This window comes from Sorex fumeus, unplaced genomic scaffold (genome assembly GCF_029834395.1).
Source record: "Sorex fumeus unplaced genomic scaffold, SorFum_2.1 ptg000018l, whole genome shotgun sequence".
Lineage (NCBI taxonomy): Eukaryota > Metazoa > Chordata > Mammalia > Eulipotyphla > Soricidae > Sorex > Sorex fumeus.
In genome coordinates this window covers 35,105,436-35,126,349 of record NW_026606075.1, presented here as the reverse complement: position 1 = coordinate 35,126,349, position 20,914 = coordinate 35,105,436, and the positions used below count along the sequence as shown (strand labels likewise).

Sequence of the window (20,914 nt, the reverse complement as noted above, 5' to 3'; positions counted from 1 at the left end):
AAGTAATAATAAAAATAGTAATTATAAAAAGCAATAAAATAATATTTTATTAAATTATTTAATTTATAATAAATTATATAAATAATTTATAATAAATATAAAAATTATTTAATATAAAATAATATTTTATTAAATTTATAAAATTATAAAAAATAATAAAAATGGCTGGAGCGATAGCACAGCGGGTAGGGCGTTCGCCTTACAAGCGGCCAACATGGCCGACCCGAGTTCGATTCCTCCGCCCCTCTCGGAGAGCCCGGCAAGCTACCGAGAGTATTCGATGTGCCAAACACAGTAACAACAAAGTCTCCAATGGAGACGTTACTGGGCCCGCTCGAGCAAATCGACGATCAACGGGAGGGCCTTTACCTTTACCTTTTACCTAATAAAATAAATTTTAGTCATATATATGTATATATATATATATAACATATATACAAGATTAATTAGAAGACTAATATCCACAGTCAGGGAAAACAGGGGCTAGGAGGACTAGTCAATGGTTGGAATCAACCACAAGTGTGTGGAGGGAGGAGAGCAGGTAAGATATAAGGGCACAGTATGACAATAATAGCTGGAAATGATCATGATGTACAAGAACTGAGTGTTAAAAGTAGGTAAGAATTATTCTTGATAACCTTTCAGTATCTGTACTGCAAACCGCAGTTCCCGAGAGAGAGGAGAGAGAGAGAGAGAGAGAAAGAAAGAAAGAAAGAAAAACACCTGCCATAGAGGTAAGGCAGGCTGGGGGTTGGCAGGCGGGGAGTGAGAGGTGGGGGGTGGGAGGAGATGAGAGGGAAACTGGGAACACTGGTGCTGGGAAATGTGCACTAGTGGACGGATGGGTGTTGAACATGGTATGACTGAAACCTAATCATGAACAGCTTTATAAGGGTCTATTGCACAATGATTCAATTCAAAAAAATAAAAATAGACAGTTACTGAGAAAAAAATCAATAAAAATTTCATGATGACATATAGAATGGAAGAATTGAAGTAACTGGTTTTATTTCATTTATACAAAAAAAAGTTATCTTTGTTTCTTTTCAATCTATTTTGCTAAAGCACAAAAATGTAATTCTGCAGAGGTCCACTCAGAAGATTTCTAAGTTTTGGAAATTTATCACTAAACAAATGTGCTTGACTGATCAATCCATGGGAAAAGTGGGGAAAGAGCAAGAAGCCACAGAAACAATGAAGTTTCTTGTAATTAAAGTTCATGTAGAATGAATCGTTTATTAATTAATAATAATAAAAGGACTAATTTCTAGTTAACATACATTATTAAAACCCAATAGTCTTCACAGAAATTGTTTAGAATTTATCATCATAGAAATTGGTCTTTCAGGATTTTATCTTGGACATTGCTCAAAATTGCCAGTGCTTGGTGATAATAAATGCAGAGCAACTTTTTCATCAGCATTATTATTGTTCTTAATTAAAACTACTCTGCCATAGAACCAAAGAGACCCTTCCTACCACTCTTGGCACCCACGCATTATTCTGAATTGCATAACCTCTGTGGAGCATTTACTCCATCGGTGAACGAGAAACATTTTCCCCAAAATATGACTGACATAGAATTTCCTATTAGTTAGAATGGTGTTTGGCATTCATATTTAATTTCATTTTAAGTACACAAATATCCATCTTATAATACAATATATGTTGCCGTAAGATCACCAGGAAAATGATATGTTATAAGCTGAAACATTTCTTTTTCTAAATAAAGAAATCCAGTATTTTTAAACAGGCCCAACAGACAGAACAGGAGAGAAGAAGATCAGGTGTTCAAAAATTTATCAACTAAGTAAGTCTGTCTTAGAGTAGCAGCTCTTCTTTCTAGAAAACTTTTCCATCAGAAAATTTTATATAGCTATAGTAAAGATGTTTTTTCCATCTCCAACCTTGTCATCAGTGGAGAATTTCAGGTTTGAAAATTACTCAGCCTGTATTTTCCTTGTTTGCACCATTCTCAGAGTAAAATGATGTGTGTAAATAGTAATTAAAGACATTTCTTTGCTTCAGCCGGACCCATTATTTCAGCACATCTAGTCACTTTTCATCAGTTCAATTATAGGTAAATTTGAAGGGCAGCAAACAAATCAGCCCTTTGCCTCCATCAGCTCTGAGATTTATACTGCTGCCCAAAGTCTTGGGCCAATTAAGGACACCTATGCTGTCACCCTGACCTTTTGCTTCCTCTGAGGACATCAATGTCTTCTCAAAATGGTAACAACAAAGCTGTTGCTGTTGCTGCTGCTGCTGTTGTCATAGGCAGTGCTGGGTAGAGTAACTTTGTTTAGGGTTTGCCTGCGAGATGCCCACACGTGTTAGAATAACAGTGTCAGCATTTGAAATGACAACAGTGAAGAACTGGGGGATTCCAAGATAGAAAAGAAAAATGTTCACAGGAAACATGAAGAGTCGTAAATGCCGAAAGACCATCTCAGCCCCAGTATACAGAAAACAAGACCATCAGTCCTGGCAGTTTTGCTCCACTGGGTACAGACCTGCTTGCCACAGAACCCATCCCCTGTCCTTTACTCCCAGGCCACTGAGTCCTAGCAGATGGGCAGAACTCTTGAGGAGAGATAAACTTCCCAGCAGTTTCTCCAGCCATATAGAACAAATGGAATGTTGATATACCATCTGTTTTGTCTATAAGGACTACTCATTTTATGATCCAAAGCTAAGGATGTGTGTGTTTGGGGGCCAGAGAGATAGTACATTGGAAAGGGCTCTTGCCTTGCCTGCAATTGACCCAGATTTGATCTCTGGCCTCCTGTATGGTTCCTTGAGCACATTCCTGTGCAATCACAGAGTAATTTCTGAGTTTAGTCATGAGTGACTGCTGAGCACTGACAGGTGTGCCCCCTACCCCCCCCCCCCAACACACACACAAGAAACAAAACCGAAAAAGATTTGTGTTTGATATCTCATGTCTGAAACCTTCTGGGAGCCAACACCTCATCTGCCCTGGGATGACCCAATATCTTCATATTTAATAGCTTCAATTTGTGCAATGGCTCTCATCCTCTCTCAGACCTCAAGAACACAAAGCGGGTTCCACTTTGCTTTGGGAGAAGAGAATTTCTCGTTCGAGTTACTCTTTTTGTAGATGAAGTGTGTTGAACCCAGGATCTCAGACATGCCAGACACTAACCTGACCTCAAAGATGAATTGTTCTTTATGATCCTATGAGCTTTATAGTAAATGCTAAACAAATGGGAGCTTTTACTTGGAAGAGGGTGGTTTAAACAGTGACCGCTAAAGTAGGTTAATAATAATTAAGTGCAAATCATTGTAGTAAAAGTCATTAAATATAGGAAAAAGATATTGTCAAATGAAACGCTAATTAAAGTGCCTTCTTAATTGAAGTAGGGGCCCTTATCCCCCTCCTCACATTCGAAAACTCTCCTTTCTTCACATTCTAAAAATCTCCTTTCTGACTCACCCAAGGACCAAGGAAAGATTGAAGCCCTTAAGAGCTGGGGAAGAATCTTCTCTCGCTGAAGTGTGTCACATGGTGTGATGTGCTTTCAGTGGAACATTTGTATCATTGTTGATGACAACAGCACTTCCTGATGAAGTGGCATTTGTCTGCATAGGCTGGTTCCCCAAATGCTTCAGTGTTTCAGTCATATTCTTCACAAGGGAACAAAGTCTTCAGATTTCTTGACATGGTAATAGTGATTCCAAAGAAGGAGAGTGCAAATAAACCACATCCATGTCCTCCATCACTCCTTTTCCCTCTCCCTTTCTTCTTGCCATATTCCCTCCCTGCCTTCCTGCCTTCCACCCTTTCTGCCTTTTTTATTCCTTTCTTCCATATTTCTTTCCAACTTCCCTTATTCATTTCTTTCCTCCCCTCCATTTTTACAGGGCCAAAGCCAGGATTCTTGAAGCTGAAGCAATATTACAGTGGGTAGAGAGTTTGCCTTGCACACAGCTGATTTGGTTATGATCACTGGTATTCCAAGATGGTCCAGGGAGTACAGAGCCAAAAGTAAGCCCTGAGCACTGCTAGGTGTGGCCCAAAACACAAACATAAAACCAAAACCATGAGTCTTTTATATACATCCATAAACAAGTGCATCCACTATGTGTCAACTTAGAGGGATTGAATAAATTCTGGCCCTTCTTTCTGTATATGATTATGAATTCTAAATTTGACTGCTATTTCTGCATAAGAGGATCCATTTATTTTTTTCTTTCTTTGTTTGGGTGCTACACCCAGCAATGCTCAGGTGGTACTCTTAGCAGTGCTTGGGAAACCATATGGAATGCAGGAGATTGAACCTGGACTGGCCACATGCAAGGAAATCACCCAACCCACTGTAACATCACTCTGACCTGATTTTTTGGTGCTTCTTGGTGGTCACACTGTCAATGTTCACCGGCACTTTAGCTGCAATGTTACTGTGGACCCTCAGATGTGGTATGGTGACAGCACCTTCCTTGGTGGATCCTTGGAGGCAGTGCTCTGTAGAACATGGGGATCCAGTGTAGTCTCAGCATCTGTGGAGTTGGCCTCACACTTGCAAGGCTAATTTTGTGGGTGGGTCTTTTTCCTTCACCAATAGTTGATTCTGAGGGGTGCATTAGTTGAGGCAAAGGATGAAGTGAAGAGTATTTTTAAAAAGAGCAAGAAGAAGCAAATTTCATGACCTCGTTTTGGACTTGGAGTGTATCATGCTGAGTGAAATGAGTTAGAAGGATAGGATCAATCAAATACAGAATGTTAGAGTGACTGCATTCATTTATGGGATGAAAAATAATATGAAACTAATATCCAAGGCCAAGGAAATCAGGCCAGGAAGACTGGTCAATGGTTGGAAATTACCACAAGGGTGTGGGGGTGGAGGGTAGTTAGGATAGAGGAGGATCCATAACAACATTAGTTAGAAATGATCACTCCAGACAAGAGCGGAATGTTGAAAGTAGGTAAAGGGATATACATGATAACCTTTCAGTGTCTGTATTGCAAACCAACATGCCTAAAATGAGAGAGAGAAAGAGAGAGAAGGAAGAGAAGTACCTGCATAGAACCTGGGAGGGGTCGAGGGCAGTTTGGGGGGTTGGAAGGGAAACTTGGGACACTGGTGCTGGAAAAGTACACTGGTGAAGGGATGGATGTTGGAACTTTATATGACTGAAACCCAATCTCATGAACAGCTTTGTAGTGCTCTATCTCACGGTAATTCAATAAAATAAAAAATTAGCATTAAAATTATGGCTTAAAATTACAAATTAATTTATTAATAACTAGAACAAAATTTAAAACTAGCAGTGCAGTATGAGCTCATAAAATAAAATATACAATGAAAAAAGAGCAGATATAAAAAGTAAATAAAATGTACTTAAAAAACATTGCTATTTATTGAGGTATCATAGCTTACATGATATAATGGTGGTTGTCTTAAAGTTGCAGAGCATTATATCAATCTCCCTCTATTACTGATTCCAAATCCCCATCATTATCCCATAATCCCTTCCACATCCCTGGCTCAGTTCCACGTTCCACTGATCATGTTTCAGGATTTGTATCCACTGGGTACTATCTAATCCCCTTCTTAGTTTCTTTATACTCTGCCTATGACTGAGATCTTCCAGTATTTATCTTTGACTTCCTGACTCACTTTACTCAACACTGACACCCTCCAATTCCCCCTCTCCAATCCCCGTTGTGATAAACTGTAAGATTTCATCTATTCTCTCAGTTGAATTGTTTGTATATATACATACATCACCGTTTCTTTACTCACTCATCTATTGTCAGGTATTTGGGTTGCTTCCAGAGCCTGGCTATTGTAAACCGTGCTGTTCTGAAATTCAGGTCTTAGAATAGGGAAATTGTGACACTAATAACAGGAGAAAGGACAATAAAGGGTGCTGATGTACGCTGTAGCCATTTCAAACATTATGTGGTCATTGTGAAGAAATGTGCATTCTGAGGTTCCGTGACTTCCCCATGAGTAAATGACAACTGTAACGTGGGATATATATTAAGGACTTCAATCTCGACATGGAACATTCACAGGAGTTCAAGAGTATCCGAGGTTCATGAAGACTGGTGCCTGAAAGACGATAAAGCACAGGGCTAGGGACTGGGTTTGCAATGAATCCATTCAGTAGCAAGAATTCCCCCAGCATCCTCCTCACCATGGCTTAATGTTCGCCTATTAAGTTTCCTTTTTGCATCAAAATGCCTTTTGTTGCCTATAAATTATTAAGTTCCTTTGCTTTTTTAATATCTTAATTCATATGAATAATGTTCATATCAAGAAGAAGCAACAGCTACAAATCACCAAAGAGGGGCAGCACGTTGCAGGCTGACCCTGATGTCTTTTGATACCGGTAGCTCAAATACAAAATTTGAAGCAGCATTATAATTGCCAGATCATTTTCTGAAACAGTTGAAAAACTCTTGGTAAACTTCCAAACAGACACAAAAAAGTCAATCATCCTTCATTTACATGGTACATTCATTCCTGAATAATTGAAAATTTGTATTTTTTGGAGTACAGGTACAAGTACTAGACACAGACAAACACAAATATGTTTTTCATCTACATGAATTTGGGGGAAACATTTGAAAGTCACAAGGAGTTTATTTTTCTGTACATGCCATAGGTTGCCAAGATCCCTGACCTATGTTCCTCATTGCTAATGCATCACTCAGTCATTATGGCAACCAAAAATGGTCACTTATTCCCAAAACATTCCTTAAGGAGGAGTACCATACTGTTGAAGACCAGTAAACTAGAAGAAAGAAAAGGAGTAACTGATGGCTATGTTTTGCGGTCAAGCCAGCCCATCCTCATTCCCTGACTGAACTCTTTCTGCCTGGATTCAGAGAGCCAGGACCTGGGACATGTGGGATCACACAAAAGGCAAAGTCAAGCAAGCCATGTGCGTTTTTCCCAACTAGAACTTTTGGGGGCTAGAGAGATAGCAACTGGTTGAGGTCCTGCTGTGCATGAAGTAGTCCTAGGTTCAATTCCTGGCACCACATATGATCTCCCAGGCACTTTGAGGACTAAGTCCTGATTGTATGTACTGCTCTGTATGCAATCCCACCAGAAAACCACAAAACTGGCACAGTCTGACAACACAGACATTGCACTGAAGTATTATATATTAAGTAGTTCCTTTAAAATACAAAAATGAGAACTGGGGGAATAATACAGTGGGTATGGCACTTGTCTTGCACACAGCTGACCAAAGCTTGATCCCTGGCACCCCATATGGTCCTCAGAACCCTGCCAGTAGTGATCACTGAGCATTTCCAGGTGTTCCCCCTAACAAAAAAGTTTTTAAAATACAAAAGTGATAACTGCATAGTTATCTGATCTGAAAGAAGGGAGTTGTGAAAGTTGGGAGAGAAAAACAAGGAAGAGAAGAAAAGAGAAGAAGATGGAAGTTGAAGATGATAATAAAGTTAGTTTCGTTCGTGATCCTATAAAACTTTAACCCAGTCACCTACTTTTGTATATACAACTCACTTCTTCTAAAGAAAAAAAGACTTTAGGCTGTTTATTCAAAAAGTAATTGCTCTGTAATTAAATAACATTCTGTAGTTTAAAAAAGTTTCCTTTGTTTTCGTGAACTTCATAGATATCAAGATATGCTCCACGTTGGTTAGAGAGGAGCAGCTATAGGCATGTCTTTATTTCTGCATGTTTTGTGTAAATTCATGTGTATATAGGTGTTGGAAAGAGCTAAGGTGATATTCACTGCAGAGGCAATGGTGGCCCAGAGAACAACCCAAGAAAATCATCCTGAGAAACCTAACTACTCATTTCTCTCCTCTAGTCTATTCTTGAACTAATGAACATTCATTGTTAGGGAAAACTGCATGGCCAACAGGGCCAAAATGATAGTGTGTGTAACAGGCCGAGCACACTCTTTATATGCAGGAGGTTCACTCCCTGACACCACATGGCCCCTAAGCACTAATGGGAGTGCATAGGGAGACCCCCCCAAAAATTCCATGAAGCAAGTTGGTCCCACCCAAGAGTTTTAATTTGAGACCATGCTTGGGCCTCCAATGAAGCAATAGCCCTTTGCTTCCACTGTGCCTATCCTCGAAGGTACTGATTCTCAATCTGTTCTATTTTTTTTCATGTGCTCAAAGTCCACTTGTTCTTATGTTCCACAGAAAACTTAAATGCATTTTGACCAGAAAACAATATTTTATTTTAAAGAATCAGGGATATCTTAAAAAAAAAATGGGGCAAATGGCATCTGTCTCAGGAAAGACTTAAGTCTTTCCAACCTTACTTTTTGCTCTTTCCTAGCTTCTGTGCCCACTAACCATATAGCAGACCCCCAGTTCCAAGAGAGAACCAAACTAACGTAGCTTGGATAATACCCAATGGCCAAGTCCGTCTGAAATGACTTAGTGGTGACTAGATTTGCCTCCTGGCTAAAATAACTGAACAAATAAAATATAAACTCACTTGGGTTTTGAACCCGAGTATCAAAATTTTTAGGGTGGGGATCCTTGAAACAGATGAATCTTATTATTCACAGCCACAGATCACTTCCTAGGCTGCAGCATGCAGAGGGAAAGTGTAAATCTCCCTGAGTTGCAGAGATATAACTGGCAGAACTGGTAGGTCATGGAAGCCATGGGACTGAAGAGTGAACCATTAGAGATTTGGGGGCTGGAAAAGGAGTGGGAGGGGGGAATGCGGAGAGAGGGAGTAAGAGAGAAAGAGAAAGAGAGAGTGGGAGGGAGAGAAAAGAGGAGATTTTGGGAATCAGAAGGAACCCTTGCTGTAGGCTTGGAGTAGTTTGTTTACACACGCCCCCCCTAACACACAGTGGAATGCTTGAAAGGGCATGGCAATCACCCCAGTCTCTGGAACCCATCTGGCCCTGAGGTTGACACTAGTCTTCCTACTAGGCCTTAAAAGTAAATATATAAGAGCCCAACTGTTTCCAAGTAACTTAACTGCATCCTGAAACCAAGCTCCAGAAGAGAATGTTTATAGGAAGACAAAAATATCCATCAAGCAAGATGTTAAAATTAATGATTTTGGAATCCAGTTAACCCTATAAACAAAGCAAGGAAGCAGAAAAAATGAACAGGAACCAAGCACTGTCTGGGAAAATCTATTCACGTTCTAGTCTCTCCTGTTCTACCTTAAAGCTATTACCAATTTCTTCTTTAAACCCCAAGTTTTTGACATATTACAAATGAACGCCCATTATTCTGTTATTTTATTTTAAAGTATGTGGAGGTGGAAAGGAGAGAGAGAGAGAGAGAGAGAGAGAGAGAGAGAGAGAGAGAGAGAGAGAGAGAGTTTCTGCAGCCCTTAAGGACTCACGTTCTCTATTCCCCCCCCCCCCCTTGCTTGTTTCTCCAGAAAGTTCCCTTTCTACCTGTATTTCTGCTTTGCCTTCCCTTTCCAGGTTTTAAACCAAACCAGAAACAGCTTTTGGGGGGAGAAACTTCAGTTTCTGGGTTTTGATTCCTTTCCTTCTTCTTTTCGCACCAGCAGAGCCATCCACCCACTGGGCGCGTTCTCCGCCTCTCGCGGGCGTGCGCGGCGTGGAACCCCGACCTCCCGCTGCCTCTGCCCAGGCTGCCGGCGCGCCGGGCACCTCCCTCGCCCGCTGCGGCCCCTGCGCGGGGAGAGCGGGCGAGCGGGCGGGCGCGGAGTCGCGAGCGCGGGCCGGGCGGGGCGGGGCGGGGGGCCGGGCGGGGGGCGCGGGCGGCTCGGGGCGGAGGCGCGGGCGGGCGGTCCGGCGGGAGCACCATGGGCGAGGGCAGCCGCGAGTGCTCGGGCTACTACGGCCTCGACCACAGCTTCGTGGAGCCCTTCGCGTGCCCGCGGCGCGGCGAGGGCGCCTCGCTCGTCTACTGCTGCGGCTTCGCCGACCTCAAGTACTGCTGCAGCGAGCCGGGCAGCTACTTCCCCTACAAGCACAGCTACATGTGGAGCCTCAGGTGGGCGCGCGGGTGGAGCGGGGACCCCCAGCCCCCGCGCACGGGAGCGGCCCCGGGTGGAGGAACCCGGGCGGGAGCCGGGACCCGCCCCCTGGCAGGCGAGGCGAGGGCTGGGGGTGCCCGCGGGGCCGAAATCCGGCGCCGGGACCCAGCGGGGCGCGGAGTGCATCCCTGCTCCGGGCGCACCTCTGTCCCCAGCGTGTCCCTGCTCCCCTCTTAACCCTGCCCCGGGCACGTCCCTGCTCCGGGCGCACCCCTGCCCCGGGGGCACGTCCCTGCTCCGGAGGCACCCCTGCCCCGGCCGTGTCCCTGCTCTGGGTGCACCCCCGCCCCTGCTCCGGGGGCACGTCCCCGCTCCGGGCATGTCCCCTCTCCTCTCCGGGGCACCTGTGCGAGTACCGCTGCTGCCCTTAGGCACGGGGCTCTGCCACACCTGATAACCTAAGGAAACAGCTCTCTCTCTCTCTCTCTCTCTCTCTCTCTCTCTCTCTCTCTCTCTCTCTCTCTCTCTCCCCCCCCCTCCTCCCTTCCCTCTCCGTGTGCCCGTCACTCTCTGTCTCTTTGTGTCTCTGTCTCCGTCTCTGTCTCTCTCCCCCCCCTCTTCTCTCCTCATTGGGGGTACCACACCTAGCGGTGTTGGGGGAGGGAGGCTGAACCAGGGTGCCTGTCGGAGGCGCTTGGGATCAAATCTGGCCTCCGGCGTGTATCCCTCCAGGGCCCATCTCTCTTTTCAAAAGTATTGGTTGTGTTGAGTAGGAAGGAGTTCCTCTGAGACCCAGTTTAAGACATTACAAGGATCGGAGTATTCTCTTCCTGATCTCTTTAGGAGAGAGCCGGGATTGGCTGTATTCTATACCTATCAAGGGGACCGAGACATAGGATAGTGCAGGGGTTTAGCCGCTTGCCTTGCGTGGAGGCTTGCACTGGTCTAGCCTGGGCACTGCATATGTTCCCTGAGTACCACCAGGAGTGACTTCTGAACACTTAGCCAGTAGCAAGTTGAGTACCATACGGTGTGGTCCAACGTCCTCTACCCCCAATAGGAGAGAGAGAGAGAGAGAGAGAGAGAGAGAGAGAGAGAGAGAGAGAGAGAGACAGACAGACAGACAGACAGACAGAGAATGTATGTATCTGTGTATGTGCGCACGCGTGCCCTGTGAGATGCTGCACTTTTTTTCTTTTCTGTTGATCTGACACTGAGCCCTCACCAAATTGGAGGCACACAACGAGGCAGAGTTTGGTTACACAGCTCCTACAACCTTTCCAGGTTACTCAGTTCTTAACACCTGAGCCTTTTGGCCATTGCTGAAAAAGTAAAGAGACTTTCTAAGGTGGAGCCTTGTTACCTTTATAGCCTCCCCTCTCTCCCCCCCATTATGACAGGAATTTTATTTTATTCCAACAGCTATTTTGCAGATGCAGGCATTTTAACTTTGGAGTACCCTTCCCTTTCTTCATTCCAAAGGATTGAAAATTTGAACTTGATTCTATTAATTTTGAGAATGAATGGGGCAGGGGAGTTACAGAAAAGAACCCCCATCCCGCCTTCAACAATGCCTTATAAACAATTAGTTCTTTTTAAAAAGCTGTTAGTCACAGTGAATTGCAAAGTTGTTAATGATTTCAGGTATCTAATGCTTCAACACCAATCCCTTCACCAGTCTTCCCTTCCCTCCACCTGCGTCTCTAGTTTCCTCCCACCCACCAGGCTGCCACTAGGAGAGGGACTTTTAAAATAAATTTTAGGCACTGTGGTTTACAACATTATTACTAATAGGTAAATCAATTGGTTCCTTTCTGCAGAAAAGAGAAACTCTGCAGGTAAGAAAAGTTATTATTTTTTCCAATACCAATAGCATGACCCAGGATTTGCTACACACACCAAATCTACCACAGAGGACTTTACATGCCATTTCTTAAAGCAATAAAAGCAGTTCTATGTATTGTTACCTTCAAAAGTATCTCAGAAGTGGTGCCCATGTATCTGCTTTACCTCACAAAGTTTTATTAGGCCTGAGTGCTACAAAATTTCAAGAAGTAATGGCAGTTTATTCTCATTATTTAGGAAAGCAATCTGTATAGAACTGGCATTGTATCTGGTCTTCTGAAAAATAACTTAATAACCCAGCTTGGAGTCTTTGGAATTGTTAGTAGAGGCAGCACCTCCTGCAGAGCCTGGCAACTCTTATGTCAAACTCAGTGGGGAAAAGTCTGCTATTCTCAGATCCTTGAATTGTTTCAAAGTGACACCGATATACAACCTTCCCCAGATAATAGAGACCCAAAGGAGCAAACAGCTTGATGGAGTCTAAAATTCAGCACTGACAAAACAGACTCAGCCCCTAGGAAATAGAAAATCATTTCAAATGCTGGTGTCAGTTGGCCACATTAAACCTAGGGTTCTTGTTAGTTACTAAGCTCTGAGAGTGCGTCAAGGAGGTAAAAACTTTAAAGCTCCATTTCTCTCATAGCCTTTGCTCTCTATCTCCAATCCAAAATGCTAAACTCTTTGCTCTCTCCCTGACTCTGTCTCTCTCTACATACATATGCATATACATATACATATACATATCACTGTATCACTGTATCACTGTCATCCCATTGGTCTTCAAATGACTCAAGCAGGTGCCAGTAACGTTTCTATTCCTCCCAGCCCTGATTTTTAGCAGCCTCTTCTTACTCATCTTTTCCCAACAATTGGAGGCTCTTTCAGGGTCAGGGGAATGAGACCTATTGTCATTACTGTATTTGGCATACCAAATACGCCACAGGAAGCTTGCCAGGCTCTGCCCATGTGGGCGGGATACTCTCCGTAGCTTGCCGGGCTCTACTCAGGCTGTAACTCTTTTGGGGTACCCAAGTTGCTAGGTAGGAAAATTGTGGTATTAATGTGGTATCAACTCACCCCTCTCTCCAGGTTTGAAAAGCAAAATGTCAGGGCTTACTCAGAGTGAATATATAACATGTAGGTAGAATGATAACATTGAAATGAGGCATTGAGCTTATGAGAATTGTCCTTTTTTAAAAGCCAAAGCAGCATGCTCTACTCTAACTTTTCTAAAATGGTTACACTAAAATACATTCCTGCATTATACTCTTTGGGGTGGAGAGTGGGATAACGTCCACACCCCACCCAGCAGTAAGCCGGGCTTGCTCCTGGCTCTGTGCTTAGGGAATTCTCCTGGAGGTGCTCAGGTAATCATATGTGGTGCTGATATCAAACAAGGATTGGCAGAGTGCAAGGCAAGTATCTTGACGTCTGCATTTTCTCTCTGGATCCATATTAAACAGTTTCAAAAAACTTCACAAAACTAAGGCAAAGTCATCAGAAGTATCTGATCCTTGTAGAACTATAATGTTTTATATATATGTATATATGTGTGTATAATGTATGTATATGTATATATACACACAATATATACACACACACAAAAACATATAGTTTAAGGAAGCACATGTCTGTAAATCAGTCTTTGAAATGAGTCACTTTTTCCAAGAACCTTCTTCATTTAAAGGTTTAAGTTTAAATATTTATGGCATTTTAATGTTATTTTTCAAATAATTATATTTATAGATAACTCTGTCATAGGGACCTACAAATTTATTGCCGGTAAAGACAGAGAAAACCAACAGAAACAAACCTATGAACTCAGCCTCCGGAGCTGTAGTTACAAGAGCTGAAGGCTGTAGTAACACAATATTGGTACTTTGGTCTTCTTTTTGGTGTGTTGACACATACTTTGAAGATGTTGTACTGCTAAAATACATATAGTCTTGTGAACTACTACTGTCTTAGTTCAAAAATTAATTAAAAATTTAAAACCACACAAAAATTAACCCCTACCAAAATGGATTCGGAGAAAGTAAAAATCAGATATACCCTTAATTTTTAGAGAAAAACACAAAGATTTCTTCCTTACTGCTAGATGACATGCTGTTTTTAAAAGGAAAAACTCATGCCAGACATAAAATTTATACTATTGTCACAAATATTGTGTTCCTTTAATTCAAACCTTTCTTTTCTTTTTTGAAATAGTTGATTAGGTCTTATAGACACATAAGTGATATCTGGTATAAATGTCACCCAAAGAATTTCTGTTTCTGGCAAACACTTGCTTCACTATTTTCACAGAAGTAAATTCATCTGTGGTGGTATAGATGATATTTTCTTCTAAAATATCTAAATGAATTATTTGATTGAGATTTTTTAATTATGTTTAGAGAATCAAGTGACGTGTTACCTGTAAGATGGATACTTGATGGGATTCTGCATTACTTTTAACACACAAATACAAAAAATAATAATCTGAACAAAATGTTACACATAGATTTCAATAGTATTATTGAAAATTTGATTTGACAGAATGACAGAATAAGTGAATGACAAAACACTAATGACAGAACAAAAATTCATTAATGAGGGCTGGAGCGATAGCACAGCGGGTAGGGCGTTTGCCTTGCACACGGCCGACCCGGGTTTCATTCCCAGCATCCCATATGGTCCCCTGAGCACCGCCAGGAGTAATTCCTGAGTGCAAGCTAGGAGTAACCCCTGTGCATTGCCAGGTGTGACCCAGAAAGCAAAAACAAACAAACAAACAACAAAAAATTCATTAATGAAGTGTGAACATGTTCTTTTGTTGATGTGCAAGCCAGTTCATGTGACATTCATCTGCTCCTTTGTTTTCCACAGCGTTGGTGCCCTAATCGGACTGGGAATTGCTGCCCTTGTTTTACTTGCGTTTGTCATCAGCGTCTGTGTTCTTTGCTATTTATTTCTGTACACAAAGCCTCAAAGATTAGACAATGGCCTTAAACTTCAGCATCTAGCAGCTTCTTCTACTCTAGAAGGTAATTAGTATTTATTATTTGCAACCAATTGCCTGTATTCTTTTTGAAAGAATGAACTGTATCTAGGTAACAGATCATACTATTAACAGTGAGCGCTTTCTACAAATTCAATTCATTGTGTCTTTAAAAACACATACTCGGGGGCTGGAGCAATAGCACAGTGGGAAGTGCATTTGCCTTGCACACGGTCGACTTGGGTTCGATTCCCAGCATCCCATATGGTCCCCCGAGCACTGCCAGGAGTAATTCCTGAGTGCATGAGCTAGGAGTAACCCCTGTGCATCATCGGGTGTGACCCAAAAGCAGAACAAACAAACAAAAAACCCATACTCAAAATTAGTCCTCCAAGATGAAATAGTACTGAAAGAAAAACAGTGGGCTATAAAAAACTCTTGTGGAAAGATAAAACTAGTCCTATAACTTTACTTATTTAATATTTATGTTCCGTTCAGGAATAAAACTTTTATATTCTTTGGAATTTAATTCAATTTATTTACTCGGTTTTGGGGCGACTCCCAGTGGTAGTCAGGGCTTGCTCCTGGCTCTGTGCTCAGGGAATTTATCTATTTTAAATTTTTAGATGTGTTTTAGATGTGGAGGAGCTTGGGAAATCATATGTGGTGTCAGGGATTGAATCAAGGTTAGTTGAATGCAATATAAGTACCCTACTCACTCTATTATCTCTCCAGTTTTACTCTTAAAAATTAGAATGTTTGATGATTGGTTAAAGAAACTTTGGTCCATCTACACAATGGACATATGTAGCTGTTAGAAAAGATGAAGTCATGAAATTTACATACAAGTGTACTACATGGAAAGTATCATATTAAGCAAAATGACTCAGAAAGAGAGGGATAGACATAGAAAGATTGCATTCATCTGGGGAACATAAAGTAACAAAACAGGAGACTAACACCCAAGAGTGGCCGAGATTAGTACCAGGAATTTTACTCCATGGCTTGGAGGCCAGCCACACATGCTAGGGGGAAAGGCAGCTCAGATAGAGAAGGGAGCACCAAATAAAGGGTGTTGGGAAGATCCTCCCAGGATGAGAGAAGCATGCTAAAAGTAGACTATAGACCAAACTTGATTGCCACCCATTGCCTCTTTTGCAAACCACAACACCCAATAGGAGAGAGAGAACAAAAGGGAATGCCCTGCCACAGAGGCAGAGTGGGATGGGGGGGGGGGGATGGGGGGTGGGAGGGATACTGGGATCCATGGTGACGGGAAGTGGGCACTGGTGGAGGGATGGGTATTTGATCGTTGTATAATTGAAACCCAAGCACAAAAATTTGTAGGTCTACAACTGTACCTCATGGTGTCTCACTAATAAAAGTAAAAAAAAGAATGTTTTTGAAGGAAAAAGATAAAGTAAGCAGAGAAACAAGATGTCTAATAATTCTAAGTGTTGTGTTACTGTAGAACGTTAGTCTAAGGTCAAAGTAGCACAAAGTAGCATTTACTTATGAACCTATGGAATGCTGAATTCTGAACAAGCATATAAAATAATTCATAGTCACATAACAGAAAATCAAATAGAAGATAGTCTTTGTTCTTGAATAGATAACAAACTGATATAAGTATGTGTCTGTATCTGTGTGTAGTATAATGATAAAGTAAAATAAATAATGTTTGGCTTATGGAATTTTTTCCATAATTTTATTTATTTATTTATTTTCCTTTTTATATTTATTTATTGAATTACTGTGGGAAAAGTTACAAAGCTTTCAGGTTTAAGTCTCGGTCATACAATGATCAAACACCTTTCCCTTCACCAGTACTCATTTTTCACCACCAAGAACCCCAATATACCCCCCTCCTATCCTTCCCAATGCCTGTGAGGCAGATGATTTCTACTTAACTCATCTCTACATTGATTACATTCATTATTTCGACAAAAGATGCACTATTATTGTTTAGGATTTCCCCCCCCCCGCCCCCAACAATCAGAACTGCTGAAAAGGCATTGTGAAATACTTTGTTTTCTATAGCTGGTTATGAGAGTCATATAATGTCACACAAAGAGACAGATAATTACGAGATTGGTTTCTGTGTGTCTGGTGTTATGACTGTGCCGGAGAGCCACTTGTGGGGGGCACTCGTGACCTCAGTGGGGCGTGAAGGACGAGCCGGTACCACCCTCCTTCCCATGAGACTGCAGTTGCCCCGTCACTGCCAGCTCAAACCTGGCTTTCCAATAAGCTCTGAGACAGTGGCCACCTTGCTGCTGGGGGGGCGGGGGGGGGGGAGGTAGAAGGGAGCAACACCCTTTCCCTCCCGGGGAGGCATGGTACTGTAGTTTAACACATGGTCCACTTATTTTTCTGCTGCAAGCTACCGGGCTCTGAACTAAGTCGTTTTGCCTCTGGAGCCATGGCCATGCCAGAGAGCCGCTCATGGGGGGCAACTCGTGACCTCGGTAGGGCGTAAAGGACGAGCCGGTACCACCCCCCTTCCCATGAGACTGCGGTTGCCCCATCATTGCCGGCTCATAACTGGCTTTCCAAAAAGTTCTGAGGCAGCAGCCATCTTGTATGCTGTCCAGATGCATTTCTGCCAAAGGCCGCTGGGTTTCGAGATTTGTTTCTGAGTCTCTGGGATCATGGCCATCATGGCAGCTTGATCAGGAGCCAGAGAGACCGTTTGTAGGCGGCGACTCAGGGTCTCATGGGATGGAGAGGAAAGGGCCGGTTCCACCCCCATCTGGTGAGGCCCCATGTGTCTCGTCACTGCAGGAACAGGACGCATTTTCGCCAAAAGCCTTTGGGTTCTGAGATTCACCTCTGAGTCTCTCGGATCATGGTCGTCAAGCAGTTTGATCAGGAACCAGAAAGGCCATGCCTCCAATTATATAGCTGAGCCGGAGGTGGTTTGTGGGTATGTCTCCCACATACCTAACTTTTGACTGTTTACTTTCTTGGTAAACTTGGCCCCAAGTTTTTGGGGTCTGGCCAAAGGCACAGCAGCAATTTGGGGGTATCTGAAAGTCTGATGGTGCGATCAGGCTGCTGATGCACTCGCCTCACAGGTACAGATTGACCTGCTGGCGGCACCATACTCCCTGGAATTTGGTTTTATGTTTTTTATTATACAGTGTTACACAAATTCTGTTGTCATTATGTAACTCAATCAGAATATCTAAAACATTATATCAGTGAGTTAAGTTTTGAAACATATTTGATATATACATTTTAGTAAAACTTGGGATATATGTGAAATGTATAGATTATATAAATACATGTATATGTATAAAATAGGACATATAGTTTACATATAAAAATATATAAAGCATGGAAGAAGACACAAGTGCTTACTATGGTTTATTTATTTGTTGTTTTGGGAGTCATACCCATGGTGCTCAGGGTTTACTCCTGCCTCTGTGGTCAAGGACCATATGACATGCTAGAGAACCAAACCATAGGTGGGCATATGCATGGCAAGCACCTTACCTTTTCAGCCCTTTCACTTATTTTTTTTCTTTTGTGGAGTGTGTGACCACATCCAGTGGTGATCACAGGCTACTTTTTGTCGCTTAGTGGGGTGCTCAGGAGTCATTCTCTAGCCATTTCAGGGGCGGGGTGCGGGAAGGAACTGAACCTCTGTCCCTGATATCAAACATGTACTCTTTTTCCAATCCTCATTAACTTCGGAAAGAATGTGAAGACTTTTGTTTTTTGGAAGATATTAAGAAAATTCTCTGCCCATATGCTCTACTTTAGTTGAATCTGAGATACGTTTCTGGAGCATCTGTTCTGCAACCTGATCAAACACACAGCCACTGCATGATGGCGTTAGCTCCAGTGTCCTGGGTAGAAGAGAGCTCTCTCAGGGGGTTCCCAGGGTCACAGAACTACATCCCTTTGGAGAACTTTTGAAGTACTCCTTGGAGATTTTAGAGTCAAACTTACAGACTGTGAGCTGAATTTATTACAATGGCTTAAACCCAGTTTCTCCACAGTCATCAAGAAGCAGTAGATTAATGATTATCAAATAATGTTAAATTTCATTTTTGTCTCACCTGCGTGTGTGTGTGTGTGTGTGTGTGTGTTTGCTTTTTGGATCACACCTGGTGATGCACAGGGGTTACTCCTGGCTCTGCACTCAGGAATTACTCCTGGCGGTGCTCAGGGGACCATATGGGATGCTGGGAATTGAACCCGGGTCTGCCACGTGCAAGGCAAACTCCTTACCCGCTGTGCTATCTCTCCAGCCCCGCTTGTGTTTTTTTCTAACATAGCAGTTGTCCATTGTTACTGTGCCTAAGAATCACCTAGTGGTCTGGTTTAAGATGCAAATGCCAAACTCTGCGTTTTTATTCATTTTTTATTTTTTTAATATTTAGATTACTTTTATTGAGGTACTACGGTTTATAATACTGTTTATTATACTTTTCACGCACACATTATTATAAAGAGCCCTTCCATCAATGTCCTAAGGACCCCTCTAACCTCCCTATCCTCATGTAAATTCCGTTCTATCAACAAAACCTTCAGCTCTGGTGATTTTGACCATTTGTTGTTTCCTTACTACATTTATTTTTCTTTTTAATCCCATATTGGGAATAAATCTCTCTCTTTTTTCTTTATTGTGGAGGCAGTGATACCTACACAAATATGTGGCTAGGCTAATTACCTGTAATTACACAAAATTATAAATTAAGTATAAATTGATAAAGTAACTTTTTTCCAAAACTATATTTTTACTTTCATATTAATTAAAATTAATATTAAGAGTAATGATGATCTAATACATTAAGATTTACATTAAAATAGGTAAATATTACAAATGCAAAATTTAGTGAAGAGCATTAACAAAAATATAAGGATAGAATCTGAATAGGCCTGGAGGAGTAAAGTGTGTTTTGTCCTAATAATGGGAATATTGACCTTATGTTAGAAATATATTATAGATATTGCTTGAATATCTACATTAATAAGATTAGAATAAAAATCTCGATGTCAAAAAAGCACCTTATATTAAATCTCAGATATATGACATTTAATGTAAATGAAATGCTAATTGGTTACTGTGAATATATACAATCCCTTAGCAAGATAGGAGTAAATAAACCTTTCTGAATTTATGAAAGGACAACCGTAAGCTCCATGAGTAAGTGCCATACTCAGTGCCAAATACTGAGAAGCATGCTTTGCCTTTCAAGAATTTCTGTTAATGCTTTTGCAAGACTGGTTTCAAGGTTGTGAATTCCCTAAGATGTTGACCTGTTCCTAAAGTCCTAACCTGAAGATCTGTTTTCAGATCTGAATGATAATCTACCTGAATAGGTTATTCTTGGTGATTTTACTGATTTTTTTGAAATACTATATCTCTCTATTCTCTTCTGACTCGGAGACTCTCATTTGATAGATCTGCTGTGAATCTTACAGGTTTTCCTTTGCATGTAAGTTCCTTTTTTGATCTTGCTGCTTTCAGTATTCTCTCTTTATCTTTGGGTTTTTGTCATTCTGAACACAATATGTCTTAGTATCTTCCTATTTGAGTCTATGTTTGCTGGGACCCTTTGGGTCTCTTTGATCTCAGTGTCTATAATCAACTCTGGGAAGTTCTTATCTATAATTTCTTTAACTGTTGTTTCCTCATAGCGTTCTCCTTCCTGTTCCTCAGAGACTCCAGTGATTCTTATATTGTCCCTCTTGAACTCCTCCAGTAGTTTTCTGACATGCTGTTCATTTCTTTTTAGACTTTTCCTCCTACCTTCTATTGTTTTCAAATGGTTTTCTCCATCTCATCTTGGGTGCCTCAATCTTTTTCTCAGATGCTGTTACTCTGCTACTCAGAGTATCTACTGAGGTTTTTTAAAAATATAACCTACCATACTCTTTATTTCTGCCAGTAGCCTTTTCATTTTACCTCTTATACTTTCTGGGGTTTTTCTGACAACCTATGTCATTGTTATCTCGAGTTCAATTAACATCCTCACCCTGGAATCTCTAAAGTCAATATCTGAGAATTTACTGAGCTGGTTGGTGCTGGTTGATCCTTCCAGGTTATTGTTCTTACTGATTGAGCTCAGTGGGCTTTTACTTCTCTTTCCTAATGTGTTTGCTCTTTCTGGACTGAGAGTAACTTTGTAATTAG

General features: G+C 41.7%; 2 protein-coding genes across 2 annotated transcripts in view; both read left to right on the top strand.

Annotated features, from left to right (window-relative positions):
- The window catches only part of RNF180 (ring finger protein 180), a 447,820-nt gene extending 427,187 nt beyond the window's left edge, over nucleotides 1-20,633 (top strand). The window contains exon 8 of the transcript XR_008792202.1: nucleotides 20,614-20,633. The gene's annotated coding sequence lies outside the window, so the exon portion shown is untranslated. The remainder of the gene's footprint in view (nucleotides 1-20,613) is intronic.
- Nucleotides 9,754-20,486, top strand: SHISAL2B (shisa like 2B). The gene is made up of 3 exons (XM_056112421.1): nucleotides 9,754-9,961; nucleotides 14,655-14,812; nucleotides 20,419-20,486. The coding sequence occupies exons 1-3, from the start codon at nucleotides 9,771-9,773 to the stop codon at nucleotides 20,484-20,486; spliced, it is 417 nt and encodes a 138-aa protein (XP_055968396.1). The 5' UTR covers nucleotides 9,754-9,770.
- Nucleotides 20,634-20,914: the final 281 nt, after the last annotated feature.

Coding starts and splice junctions, on each gene's coding strand:
- SHISAL2B (XM_056112421.1), top strand. CDS start 9,771: ATGGGCGAGGGCAGCCGCGAGTGCTCGGGCTACTACGGCCTCGACCAC. Junction 9,962..14,654: donor AGCTACATGTGGAGCCTCAG/GTGGGCGCGCGG, acceptor TGTTTTCCACAG/CGTTGGTGCCCTAATCGGAC. Junction 14,813..20,418: donor AGCTTCTTCTACTCTAGAAG/GTAATTAGTATT, acceptor GTTTCCTCATAG/CGTTCTCCTTCCTGTTCCTC.